The sequence below is a fragment of the Malaclemys terrapin genome, chromosome 12 (genome assembly GCF_027887155.1).
Source record: "Malaclemys terrapin pileata isolate rMalTer1 chromosome 12, rMalTer1.hap1, whole genome shotgun sequence".
Lineage (NCBI taxonomy): Eukaryota > Metazoa > Chordata > Testudines > Emydidae > Malaclemys > Malaclemys terrapin.
The window spans coordinates 3271827-3286461 of record NC_071516.1 but is presented as its reverse complement, the minus strand read 5'-3'; the positions used below and the strand labels follow the sequence as shown (position 1 = coordinate 3286461).

Here is a 14635-nt window from a genome sequence, read left to right as displayed (position 1 = left end):
GGGGTCAACAAACATGTGGACAAGGGGGATAAATTCATGGAGGTTAAGTCCACTAATGGCTATTAGCCAGGATGGGTAAGGAATGGTGTCCCTAGCCTCTGTTTGTCAGAGGGTGGAGATGGATGGCAGGAGAGAGATCACTTGATCATTACCTGTTAGGTTCACTCCCTCTGGGGCACCTGGCAATGGCCACTGTTGGAAGACAGGATACTGGGCTGGATGGACCTTTGGTCTGACCCAGTATGGCCGTTCTTATGTGTCTGTTGGTTTTGACACTTTACAGCTGATACCAACAAGATAAGAAGATGTCTGCTTTTGCTTTTTACGGATTTAATCTCAATGGTTTGCACACAAAATACATCAACATTTGTTAAAATTTCTTAATGTACATTACCATCTCACATTTCAGTATAGTTAAGATAACTAATTTCTCAATGCAGAAAACACCAATTTACAACATTGAAATAAAAGTGACAGAACATCCTAGGACAAAAGGAAGGAAAAGATATACTAATGCACTGAGTTAGTTATATATAAATTTAACAAAGAATTTTAAATGTCAACAAATAATTTTTAAAAAAGTAATATTTAAGAAAAATTCCGAGCAGTATTTCATAGTTTAACATGTCTTCCTGATGTTATACGAATATTTTGAGTCTGGAGGAACTTCTCTACAATGCCCTAAAGAACCAGCAGAGTGACAGAAAATGGAACTATTAGTGTTCTAGAGTAAGGGACATGGTCGGCAGTGTTTGAAAATCTATTAGAGCTTAAAATATAACGTTTAAACTCTCCTTGTAAGAAAGTTATAATTTTAAAATGGACTCTAATGTTTCTAATAAAGACCACTTAAAGTATCACTGTTATCACAAAGTAGCAAAATATGCTTTAGTGGTGTTATCCAATAAAAATAAAGTTAAAAATAAATACAGATGACTTTCAGTTATGAAATAAACAGACTGTACCATGGCTTGTGATAAACTATATAAGTTTTCAGAGATGTACACAAGTTGAATATCTACATTAGTTAGTAGGGTTTCATGGACCATTACATATGGACATTTGTATCTCACTTATACAATGCCACAGGAAATAGTCAAATCTATTCATGTATCCTGTGACATCTGGACTGAATATTTAATAGGTCTTTTTGGAAAAAAAAACCTAGTGCAAAAAATTTTGGCTTAACAATTTTTAAAAACAGTGTTTGTCGTAACTCTAGACAGGTTTTACAGAACTTTCATGGAGATTTTTAAAAGAAATTTAATATTAAATAAAAAAATTTGCTTGAGTGGAATGCTTATTTTTAGCTTTTCTCCATTAAGAAAATATTGAACTATTGATAACATTAAACAAAATATTTTTTTAAAAACCTAAACCTTATAATAAACAACTTCTCCATGGATAACCATGAAATATATATTACACCTACACAAGCTATTATATAACCCAGAGAGGAGGTGCAAGGATGATATAGGGGGAACTATTTGTCAATTCCCCATGGTCTGAGAGACCTTCAACTCCCTCCTCCGGAAAAAGAATTTTTGAAAAACTCAGAGCACAATTTTTGACCAGTCTCTCTGAATGGTATGTGTAGGCTATGCTAGCGCTCAGATAGTATGGAACTTTGTACCCACAGTTGCTATAATATCAGCATAGGGAGCACACTGTGTAAGCTCAATAGCCAGCTGTTTCTTTAGAACAAGGAAGCTGTAAAACTTGGCTGAAACTTGTTTCCGGTCATTGTTCCTACAGAGCTCCAAAAAACTGACAGAACTCACTCCTGATTTGTTGATGTACTGTATAGAAAAAGAAATGGAAAAATATAGTTAGGTCAGTTTAACTGCTAATAAAACTAGATCCCATGGTGTTGGAACCAAGGTACTGATTTTACAAACATTTTTGCACAGGAGTAAATATTTACAGGATTGAGGCCTTAAGATGGTTTCTTGTCTGTATGTTTTAATGTATGTAATTTTCCTAAAGTTCTTTATAAATTTTACAGTGTTGCCAACTCTTGCAATTTTATCACAAGTCTCACAATATTTTGTGTTTTCTTAACCCCTCCCCCTCCCCCGCCACTTCTGGAATCAAGAGATTGCATGGGAATCTAAGCTTTCATTTAAAAAAAAATTCTAGCCTTTGTGGTTGTGCAGAAAAGCTTGAAAAGATAAAGCAAGTGAATCCTAACGGGGCCAAAATGCAAAAGGCAAACAAAAAGAACCTAACATTTATTTAAAAATCTCATCATTTTGGGGGGGTCTGAGTCACGGTTTTTGGATGGTTGGAGTTGGCAATACTGTTGATGATACAAGATGCAATGTATCCCATAAAAATCTACTTAGGCCTTGATCCTGCAAAACGTTACATGTCTATTTACAGTACAAGTCATTAGTTCCATTTAATTCAATGGGACTACTCAGATCCATAAAAACAATCACACGTGTAAGGCTTTGCAGAATTGCCAGTCCTTATATTATAATTTACTGTGGCTTTTGCTATCTTCCCTACTAAGTACAGCAAATACCATTAAAAATACAGTAAAGTCTATCACAACTTGGTAAACGTTTGTGTGATTTTTGTAAATGACCATGTGTGTGACTATGTAAACATACACACATGTATCACACCGGATATGTGTGTGTACACACACACGTATATCACACACAAAAACTATGTTAAAAGAAGATTATTAAGGTTGCAAAATCAAGCACTCCAAAGTTAGGAAATGCTAGAATTAAAGTTGCCTGTACCCCCCTTGTATGTTTGCATTATGATACATTCTTTAATTCTAGGATCACTTACTATTTTTTTCACAGAATCCCTGCCTCATTCAGTGCACAGAATAGTCTATGCTCAATTAATGCACAGCTATTCAATATTTTGTTTTCTCCTAATTGTTCAATGTGTGTCCCATGCCTTATTTACCACACATTATTCAAATCTTGTTCTGAAGAGAAAATTATTAATTTTCTCATGGGTTTTTCTATAGTACTCATCACTATAGCATCAAGAAAGTGAGGCTTTATAAGGGGGTCTTGCCCCCTGTACCACTTCAGTTCCTTCCACTGCTAACCCAGAGAAACCATAATAAGACTTTGAGAAAGAGGGGATGGTGGGTGGGAACTGTGAATATGCAGTCATCTCACGGAACTCTGGTTACAAGGAAGTAACCTTCATTTCTTCTTCGAGTGGTTCTGCATATTCCCAATTATGTGCAGTGCTGAAAACTCAGGAGGTTGGAACAGAGTCCTGATTAAATAATGTCTGAAGCACCGACTCCAGGAGTGGTGGAAGCTCTCTCAAAGGGGAAGGGGGAACCAGCACCCGAACCGTGACCCCAGCTCCCGTGCCGCCCCTTCTCCCTGAGACCCTGCCCCCACTCCGCCTGTTCTCCCAAGGCCACCGTATGTAGGTTCAATATGGATGCCATGCAATTCACCAGGTCGTAGAACTGAAAAGTATCCTCAGAAGGGGAAGAACCAGAAAGCACACCCACATGCTCATCAGTTGACATCAGCCCATCAGGTGACATCAAAGTCAGTATCCATTTGTTCAAAAAGAGGAGCTATCTCCTCACCCTTCTCTTCAGATAGTGTATCAGGTACCATTGCCTGAGCTGCCAGGAATGATTGCTGAGACACTGGATCTTTATCGGATGAAACATCACCTCTCCATCCATAAGGAGGCTGATTCAGAAATTCCTGCAGTGCAATGCAACGGGGCCATGGAGACTAGGACTGCCAATCTCTCCAACAGATGGGATCCGGAAACACACCATAGGAGGAGAAGCAAAGGAGTGAGGGAACCCAGGCTGAGGAGGCATGAACTGGGATGAATCAGGTGTCTTAATTCTTTCTTTCCTCCTCTAAATGAGGATACTACCTCAGAACCACTATGGATCATACCAGAGACAACAATAGAACCAGAAGGCAAAGAGAAATAAAAGGTGAGAAAGATCTGCCAGAGGATCTTGCAGGAGGATGCATTGATGGATCTGGGGAAAGAATATCTCCTCTGCTGTTCTCTTTCCTGGTGAAGAAGACATGGACCATGGAATGGATGACACCTGTCTCTTCTTCATCATCCTCTGCCTCTCAGTTGGATCTGATGAATGATGAGAAGCAGGAAGGTGCACATCACACACCACTGTAAAAGTCCTCTTCAGGTCTGAGGACAGTCTCTGAACAGAAGCAGAGGATGGAGCCTGTCCCACAAACCTAAGTACCAGATCCAAGTTTGAAGTTGAACCCAGAACCAACTAGGGTTTCAGAGTCAGAACCACAAACGCCATGTCAGACTTGGATGGAGCTGATAAATCTGACGTACAGAATCTGGCATTGCTAACACTGGCTGTCTTCTCACTTGTCTTCTTCCTCAGAACAGGTAAGGCTGGAGCCAATCATGTGGCTCCAGGATCCTCAGCAGGAAGATGGCCTTCTAACACCAGTGGTGCCTTCGAAGCCCTGACAGCTTTAACAGAAGGATCCAGAGACCGAACTACTGAAGACCCCAATGTCCTGGGAACCTTTAAGCAGCTTAGTCTTGCTGGAGGAAGCCTCAGGATCTGAAACTGATCTCTTAGGCTTCAGATCAGAAGACCATCTAGAACCAGAGGATTTAGCAGCTAAATCCTCCATAACCAGAAGCACCTTCAGTCTATTCTATCTGTCTTTGCATGCTCTGGATATGAAATCCTGGCAAATGGAACACCCAGAAGGAGAATTATCTTCAACCCAGCACTTCAGACAGCCTAATGTAGTCATCCAATGCCAGGAAGACAGCTGGGCACAAAGTACATCTCTTAAATCCCAGCTTCTTCTTCTTCTACTGTTCCCCCATATCATGGAACTGAACCTACCAACTCTCCTTAACTATCTACACTTATTACTTAACTACACTGCATACTAAGAACAACAACTAAAACTATCAAAGGCACTATCAAAGGAAGAAAACCCCTGGATCTGAATGGACTGGAATGGTTCACTTCTGTCTGCTGCAGCAACGGGAAGGAACTGAGGTGGTAGAGTGCAGTGCCCCCTTACATAGTCTTCCCCTCAGAAGAAGGGGAAGGCTGGGGCGGTGGTGGGGGTGAACATGCACTCTAATAGGCAGTGCTTGGAGAAGGTTCTACTGTTAGGTACCACCAGGTGGGGCAATATTCATAAGTGGGAACATGCAGAGCCATTTGAAGAACTATTAATTCTTTACCCCAATCTCTCAGACTCAGTCTCCCCACAGCCATCTCCCAGGCCTGGTCTCATCCCTCTGTTTTCCATTCCTCACAGGCTCCTCCACCAACTGCCTGGCACAGTCATCTGCCTCCACTCCCAGATCTGGCTTATGTCTCCTCTACATTCAAAACAGACAGCTGCCTCCTCAGTGATGCCTCAGTGCCAGCCTGGGGGCAGGGGAGAGAAGGAGGGCATCAAGAGCACAGGAGAGCCAGTCTCCCTGCTCTCACTTCTGATGCCTGGCCCACAGCAGTCCAGACCTGTAATTTCAGAGAAGTCCTGCTCAGTCCTGGGCTGGAGAATGCCAGATTCTGTATGAATCTTCTGAGTTTTTAGCTGTGAAGCTCTACTAAGCAATTGTTGCAATTGTTCAAAGACTTACAATTTGGCCAAATTTGGGCAGATTTTCACAGGGAAGGCAAACAGCACCTCCCTGATGTAAAGGCAAAAACCTTTGTCAAATTTCAAGATCCTGCTCCAAAGCATATGGACACAAGAGCGTCTTAAAATAAAGGTCATCAGAATTTTTTTAATATGGGCAAAACAATGTACGTTTCCCTAGCATCATTCTGAGAAATGTCGGAATCATTTGGGCTGAAATTTTCCAAAAAATTTAGCCTGATGCAGACACCAGCATGTAAAACTTTAGCTTGAACAGTTTGGCAAAATTTGGCAAAGTTATGAGCAATTGAAAATAGGGTCTTACAATGGGAAGTGTCGGGCAACCTTAATAACAGGCAGTGCTACCAGACTCACCAATAATAAAATCATGGTCCAGTGTTAAAGCAAACTTCAGAGTGAGAAATCAAGTACTCCAAAGTTAGAAAATTCTAAAAATTCCAAAAACTGTGCAGGATTTGCCACTATACAAAGCATTCTGAAGCCTGAGAGTATCCATGTCAACACAAAATAAAACGTGGTTGTATCACACATGAAATTCTTACAGAGACCAAGTATCAGAGGGGTAGCCATGTTAGTCTGGATCTGTTAGTCTTAAAGGTGCCACAGGACTCTCTGTTGCTTTTTACAGAGACCAGTTGCACATGTAACGTATCAACAAATAGCAAGTGGTTGTACATTATATTTTATGGTTCAATCCAAGTCAACAGCTGATTTAAAAAGCATCTAATGGCTAAATCCAACGTCATACCCGTAAAGTGTTCAATATTCGAAGAGTTCTTTTGCTCCACCTTCTTTCTTCACTGTCTTGATCATTCCTCACCATCTCCTGTATAGGAGATTAATACAAGCGTTAGATGTAACTTATAAAAAATCACATGCCAAAATGTTAAAAATGGGACAAGTATTTTAGCTCACTCATTTACATTCCAACAGTTATTTACCTCCCTACCTGGTAAACTTCATTTTTTAAGGCTGCAATTTTTTTCTTATGTGGCCCATGTGTTATCTATTTTGACAATGCCTAACCACATCAGAGCTGTATTAAGGGGAAAGCTGGGTATTTTGGTAGTTGTGTAGGGGATAGTTGGGGCTTTTGGCACCTGTGGAGTACTAGGCTGTAAGGAATTGTAAAAACATTAGATAGAGATTGCATCCGAAGAAGTGGGCTGTAGTCCACGAAAGCTTATGCTCTAATAAATTTGTTAGTCTCTAAGGTGCCACAAGTACTCCTGTTCTTCTTTTTGTAGATAGAGATTGCTACTCAGATGGGCTCAAATCTTGTTTAACAGCATTTTACTTACTATGCAAGCAGCCCCACTGACTGCAGTGGGGCTACTTGCAAAGTAAGGCGCTTATCAATGTGAATAAGCATATCAGAACCTTTTAACTATTTTGCTACTGTTCATGGGCCAATCTGGCATTTAAAATGTTATCTCTGTATTTTGGAGTTAATGACCTATTAAGATGAATGGGGGCACTTCACACCACTCATAGCTACTGTTTCAAGCTGCCTGCAGACTCAAGTTTAAACTTGGTGCAAATTTTTAAGATTTTTTTCACAACCATTAAGGTCAGAAACTTTTTTTAAATGAAAGCTCACATTCTGCAGCAAGGAGTTGATTCAAGGCAAATTCCAAATGCTTGAATGGTGGAATACACGGGGCCTTACCAAACCAGGGTTTCATATTTGTGCAAATTTTGACACCCACAGGAAAAACTTGACAAACATGAATTCTACATTTTTAAAAGAAATAACTTCTGTATTCATTTTTATTTGAAATTTTGGAAGGATATTGTTTTTACTGGCTTCATCTTCTCCTTACAGAAAGGAGTATGTACTACCAGTCTTTAATATCTCAGTATTTTTTACAGTAACTAATTTCCCCACCCCATAGGCAAGGCACAGACTTGTGTTCTGCAGGAGTGATTGCAATGCCTCTGCAATCTCCACTGGAGAGTCGCAACTACCAGATTCATAGTCAGTGTGTATGCACAGACTCCGCCCCAGCTTGTTCCCAACCCTCACCTGCACCAGACTGTTCAGTCTCCCTCTGTGGTGCACAAAGGACGTAGAGGTCCCACCACACCCTTCTACAGTGCACTACAGCCTGGCTTTAAAAGGAGCAGAATGTATTGTGGGACCCACCACATTGGTGTAAATTAGGGTTGCCATATCTGAACTTTCAAAAAAGAGGACACTCCATTGGGGGGGTAGCCCTGCCCCCTAGCCACTCTCTCCCACTTCCCGCCCCCTGACAGCCCCCCCAGAACCCCCAACCCATCTAACCCCCCCTGCTCCCTGTCCCTGACTGTCCCAATCCCTCTGCACACCCCTGCCCCCCTTACAGCCCCCCCAGAATCCCCGACCCATCCAACCCCCCCTGTTCCCTGTCCCCTGACTGCGCCCCTTCTCCAACTCCCCAGCCCCCTTACCGTGCCGCTCAGCTTAGAGCAGGTGTCTGGTTCCGTGCCCCAAGGAGCGCCCCGCCCCACCCGAGCGCTGCCGAGCGGCATGCTGAGGCTGTGGAGGAGGAGGGAAGCGGGGGAGGTGCTCTGGCTGCCGCTGCCAGCGCCACCACCGTGTTCCCTCACAGGCACACAGCCCCGCCCCCCAGCGCTGCCGAGCGGCGTGCTAAGGCTGCAGGGGACGGGGAGAGCTGGGAAGGGGCTTTGGCTGCCGCGGCCCCAATGCGAGCGGCACTCGGCTGCCCTGTCAGCCGCTTTTCGGTCGATAAATAGGCGACCGGGGGGAAATCCCGGACATTTTTAGATTTCTAAAAATCCCCCCCGGACGGCTATTTAAGGAGCGAAAAGCCAGACATGTCCGGGGAAACCTGGACATATGGTAGCCCTAGTGTAAATATAAACTCTATGTTATAGCAAAACCCTCAAATTAAAACTAACAAAACAAAGACATTTTCTAGTTTTGCTAAGGACACTAAAAGACTTTATAATGTCCAGGGTGATGTTACTAAATATCAGGGAGATCTGAAATCCTATCCTTGATAAAAATGGCCATAACATGTATCTTTTTCAGCACACATAAATAATAATTAGGTTAAATTCATAAGTAGTTTATAAAGAGTTAATAAGTGAATAGATGTTTTAATAAATGGTTAATAAATTGGTAGAGCATCTAACGAGTTTGCTTATAAACATGGTTTATAACCATCCATAAGGCATTTTACTAATGTATTTAAAACATCTATAACACAAGCTACTCATGCCTGTAACATACGTAATAAATAATTAATAGATGTTATAAATCTCTGTAAATGGAAACTTAATATAAAGCGTTGCTAATAAATACATGCATTGGTTCTTTTACATTTATTGAAGGTGCTTACTATAGCCTCATCAATGTTATTAGCATCCTCATTTCTGCCATTCTGTAATGCCAACACAAATGAATCGTCAGTAATAGTTCTCTCCGTTTCTGTCTGAGCTGACTCTTGCAGGTAACTTGACTCTTCTCTTATCAACATCTCTATATTAACACGAAAACAAAGTTTAAAATGAAGTTACATTGACTATCAAAAACCAACCCCCATTAACACCTAACGATCATGGAGGATAAGCATCAAAATAAGTGCTGAGCAGGAGCTGTGTGCCCAATGGTACTTTGGGACAAAACAATAGTGGAAGAATTTTCTTGGAAGCATTTAAAGACCGACCTTTCACTTGCAGGAAAACTGTGCAAACTTTACAAAAGAAATGACTGGTTAAGAAGCAGACTTATTTACCATGGAATAAACACTGTTTTCCACTGCAAGTATAGTTCTCTCAACACACCCTACAGTGAAATTCAACAAGTGACAATACCACATTCTACTCAATGTGCAGTATAATGCTAGTAGTCACATTCTCAAATTAATAAAGGAGGAGGAGTAAATAAGAAAAGGGACAAATTCCAGCACTGGAATAAAAGGTGCAATTTCTATTGTTTTCTCTGCACTCATTTATGCCAGGGCTGAAATTGATCTAAGTGATACTAGTGCCAAAAAGAGGCGGAATGGCTGTATGTGCTGAGAGAGCTAGTCTGTGGTCTGTAACACTTCTGTCCACACTTCCTTTTGCTTGTTTGGTTACCATGGGTAAGTAGACTTAGCAAGCAGCCGTCATGCAGAGGTGGATTAATGTGTATGTGATACAGGCTGGGTATGACGTGCTGTTTATTCACTATCATTGGGCAAACATTAAAGTATGCCTATACATTTTTATAATTATGGCATGAGGCTGCTCAAAATGAACTGGGTGAATCTGGGTCTGAAAATCTTTTTTAAAAGAGACTGAGTACACTGCTAAGTACTGAGGAAGAATAATTGTGGATATAGAGGTATCCTAATCTATTCCTCTAACTAACTTCTTGACAACATTACAGATTGTTTTCTCTAGATGAATTGAGAACCAAAAATGGGTGGAACACCTGTGATCAAGCGTTTCCGGAAGAAACATATCTCTTTCTGGATGTTCTGCAAAGTCTCAGTCATCCAGAATAGAATAGACCTAAATAGCTGTTTTGGGACAGTGGGCTATTATTGATCAATCTCAGAATAAAATGAAAGCCTTCTTTGGTTTCAGTGGTGTCCTAGATAAAGAGACCATCACAAACCTAACATACCACAGGGAGAAAAGGAAGTGTGCTAACAAATGTACTATGCCTCTTATTCTTAAGCATTTTTTAAACAGGACGTTGAAGTATTTACAAAAGCAAAATATGTATTTCTTCTTTATAACTAATTAGGGCTGTCAAGCAATTAAAAAAATAATTGCAATTAATCACACTGTTAAACAATAATAGAATACCATTTATTTAAATATTTTTGGATGTTTTCTACATTTTCAAATATATTGATTTCAGTTACAACACAGAATACAAAGTGTACAGTGCTCACTTTACATTTATTTTTGATTACAAATATTTGCACTGTAAAAAACAGAAGAAATCGTATATTTCTGTTCACCTAATGTAAGTACTGCAGTGCAATCTCTTTATCATGAAAGTTGAACTTACAAATGTAGAATTATGTACAAAAAAATAATTGCATTCAAAAATAAAACAATGTGAAACTTTAGAGCCTACAAGTCCACTCAGTCCTACTTCAACCAATCGCTCAGACAAACAAGTTTGGTTACATTTGCAGGAGATAATGCTGCCTGCTTGTTTACAACATCACCTGAAAGTGAGAACAGGTGTTCTCATGGCACTGATATTTACATGCCAGATACACTAAAGATTCATATGTCCCTTCATGCTTCAACCATCATTCCAGAGGACATGAGTCCATGCAGATGATGGGTTCTGCTCGATAACAATCCAAAGCAGTGCAGATCGACGCATGTTCATTTTCATTATCTGAGTCAGATGCCACCAGCAGAAGGTTGTTTTTCTTTTTTGGTGGTTCGGGTTCTGTAGTTTCCACATCAGAGTGTGGCTCCTTTAAGACTTATGAAAGCATGCTCGACACCTTGTCCCTCTCAGATTTTGGAAGGCACTTCAGAGTCTTAAACCTTGGGTCGAGTGCTGTAGCTATCTTTAGAAATCTCACATTGGTACTTTCTTTGCGTTTTGTCAAATCTGCAGTGACAGTTTTCTTAAAACGAACATGTGCTGGGTCATCATCCGAGACTGCTATAACATGAAATATATGGCAGAATGCAGGTAAAATAGAATAGGAGACATACAATTCTCCCCCAAGGAGTTCAGTCACAAATTTAATTAACGCACTATTTTTTTAACGAACATCATCAGCATGGAAGCATGTCCTCCGGAATGGTGGGTGAAGCATGAAGGGGCATTGCAATGCTGGCTACAAAAGTGCCATGCAAATGCCTGTTCTCACTTTCAGATGACGTTGTAAATAAGAAGCAGGCAGCAGTATCTCCCGTAAATGTAAGCAAACTTGTTTGTCTTAGCGATTGACTGAACAAGAAATAGGACTGAGTAAACCTGTAGGCTCTAAAGTTTTACATAAATGCACTCAAAAACAAAATAATGTAACAAAAAAATTTTACATTTGTAAGTTACACTTGCACAATAGAGATTACTCTACAATACTTGTATGAGGTGAACTGAAAAATACTTTCTTTTGTTTATCATTTTAACAGTGCAAATATTTGTAATAAAAACTAATATAATGTGAGTACTGTACACTTTGTATTCTGTGTTGTAATAGAAATCAATACATTTGAAAATGTAGAAAAACTTCCAAAATATTTAATAAATTTCAATTGGTATTCTATTGTTTAACAGTGTGATTAATTACGATTAATTTTTTAATCACAGTTAATTTTTTTGAGTTATTCACGTGAGTTAACTGCGGTTAATTGACAGCCCTATAATTAATATAATTGTTGTAACAAATTGGTTAAGTAGGTAACCAGTTTTCTTAAGCTTTAAGCTTTTCTTGCCTTTCTGGTTTGTGATGCACATTGAATGTTTTGTGTCTGAAACACTAAATAAAATGTGTGAGTTTAAAAAAAATATTTTCTGGTGGTTAAATAATAAAATCAGTTGGGACGAGCAGAATTATAAAAATTTCACCTGTAGTCTCTCTCTCTCGTCTTGTTTCTTCAGTTTCAGACTCTGTCTGTATACCTTTTCTTCCAGTCTTAAAGCCATGATACTTAAAGCAATTTGCAAACAACTGTAAAAACAAAGATTTGTTTCTTGAAGAATGTAACTTCAGATTAATAACTAACAACAAAACATAACAGAAAATACAAGGAAATGATGGACAGTTACTGTATATTAATTGCTTTGATCCAAAATTTAGAGCCATTGACTCAGACCCTGTTAACAAATTTTGCTGAGATTCTCTAAGTCAGGAGTTCTCAAAATTCATTGCACTGCGACCCCCTTCTGACAACAAAAATTTCTACACAACCCTAGGAAGGGGGAGCATTAGATGTAACTTATAAAAAAATCACATGCCAAAATGTTAAAAATGGGACAAGTATTTTAGCTCACTCATTTAAATTTCAACAGTTATTTACTCCTTCTGACAACAAAAATTGCTACACGACCCTAGGAAGGGGGACTGAAGCCTGAGCCCACCCGAGCCCTGCCCCTCCGGTTGGGGGGTGGGGTTGGGGATAAAGCTGAAGACTGAGGGCTTCAGCCGCAGGCAGGAGGCCTGTAACCTGAGCCCAACTGCCCAGGGCTGAAGTCTTCAGGCTTCGGTCCCAGATGGTGGGGATTGGGCTTCAGCTTCAGCCCCTGGCCTCAGCAAGTCTAAGCTACCCCTGGTGACCCCATTAAAACGGGGTCGTGACACACTTTAAGGTCCCAAGCCAGTTTGAGAACCGCTGCTCTAAGTGAGAAAGTGGCAAAGCTAACATTGGCCTGGATCATCTCTCTCTCTCTCTCCCCCCCCCCCCCCCGCCACCAATAATGAACCCCACTGGAGTGGGATAAGGGAAAGAAAAATCTGTGAGGTTATTCACATGGGAGTTTCTCTCATATAGTTGTGGGGCCATGATTTGTCTCCATGTGGAACAGGGTGTGGCTCTGTCCCTAAACCTTGCAGATCTGAGGGATCTGTATGGATCCAAAGGATTAACAAGAGGTTAGGGCCATCTGCATGGAAGCCTGTGCCTCAATACCTGCTCTTGCACTCCAGTGTCCTCTTCCAGGAGCTCCCCTGGAACACTCTTAAAGGGAGGAGTGACCCACTAAAGAGGTGCCCCATATAAAAGGTAATAGAGCCTACATAATCTCTGTGGGGCCAGTAGGGGGACACTATATGCTTCCTTTTGCCTTACTCCCATCCAGGTTGGGCTCTCCCAGCAGTCTTCATCCCATCATGGACCCTGAACCTACAGAAGGTTGTCTGGAAGGTCCCTGAAATCATGGGAGAGGAAGCAAGGAACAGTGCCACCAAGCAACTGATACCTCCCTCCTGTGTAAAAGAGGTGAGGATCCATGCCTGGAAGGTCCTTCCATGCATGATTTGACCTGTTTTTCCAGCCAACATCCTTCAGCATAATAAGAAGACAGTGTTCGAGAGATTCTTATCTTGTAATGAGCTAAGAGATGTAGACATGGCTGGATACAGAGATACGTTTTAGGTCAATGGCACACTACCTAAGTACATTATTATCAAAAAAGATGTAGTACAGTGTCTTATTGCAATTAACCAATGAAGGTTTGTACTAAAAATGAAAAATTAAAACCATAAGTTGAGATTTTGAAAGCAGTGCAGGGGATTTTGCTACACAAAGACATGTATCTAAATCCCCTGCTTTGAAAATATTAATCATTATATGTCATGCAAATAGCCTCACTGGTTTCAATTGCCTTCCTCTAAAATAGTTAATAAAAGGGAAAATTAAAAACATTTGAAATAAAAATATAAACACAGGTATACCACAGGCTTCTGGTTTAAACATACACACTGTTGTTCAGGATTCACAACATACTTCTTCCTTCTGCTTTGCTTCAACAGAAGTCTTCTTGTGATAATGTTCTATTCTAATTACTTTATTTCCATTATACTGAAAGACTGAAGTCTTTTGTCTAACACTCGATGGACCAAGATAGAGACAGCTGTTCACTAGACCATTATTGAATAGCTGAATTCTGACTGGCTTAGAGAAATGACTTGTGTGCTTCCGATAAGAGCTTAAAGTACAGTTTTGTTTTTTTAAAGTATGTTCTATATGTAACCAGATGAAGTTTTATTTTAAATCAGTAAATAAGTAGCCACCACCAGTAATCTGATTAGCTGGCACTATTTCCATTTGGTGCAACTGAAAACATGTTTCAGAAACTAAAATGAATGAAATGACAATTTCAGTAAAACTGGACATGTCCACAGATATTTCAAACAATTTTAACACCATTTCTCTGTAAGGCTTCTTGTCTTATAAGACTGTTAGAATGTTCTTTCTAAGGGCTGGTCCACACTAACCCCGCACTTGGAACTAAGATACGCAACTTCAGCTACGTTATTCACGTAGCTGAAGTCGAACTATCTTAGTTCGAACTTACTGCGGGT

General features: G+C 40.3%; 1 protein-coding gene across 1 annotated transcript in view; it reads right to left on the bottom strand.

Moving 5' to 3' along the window:
- Positions 1–14635, bottom strand: part of RAD21L1 (RAD21 cohesin complex component like 1) — a 40734-nt gene continuing 26099 nt past the window's right edge. The window contains exons 10-13 of the mRNA XM_054044907.1: positions 12181–12283; positions 8984–9123; positions 6385–6462; positions 1–1799 (exon numbers count right to left, since the gene is read on the bottom strand). Coding sequence (XP_053900882.1) covers positions 1611–1799; positions 6385–6462; positions 8984–9123; positions 12181–12283 — 510 coding nt within the window. The 3' untranslated portion in view covers positions 1–1610. The remainder of the gene's footprint in view (positions 1800–6384; positions 6463–8983; positions 9124–12180; positions 12284–14635) is intronic.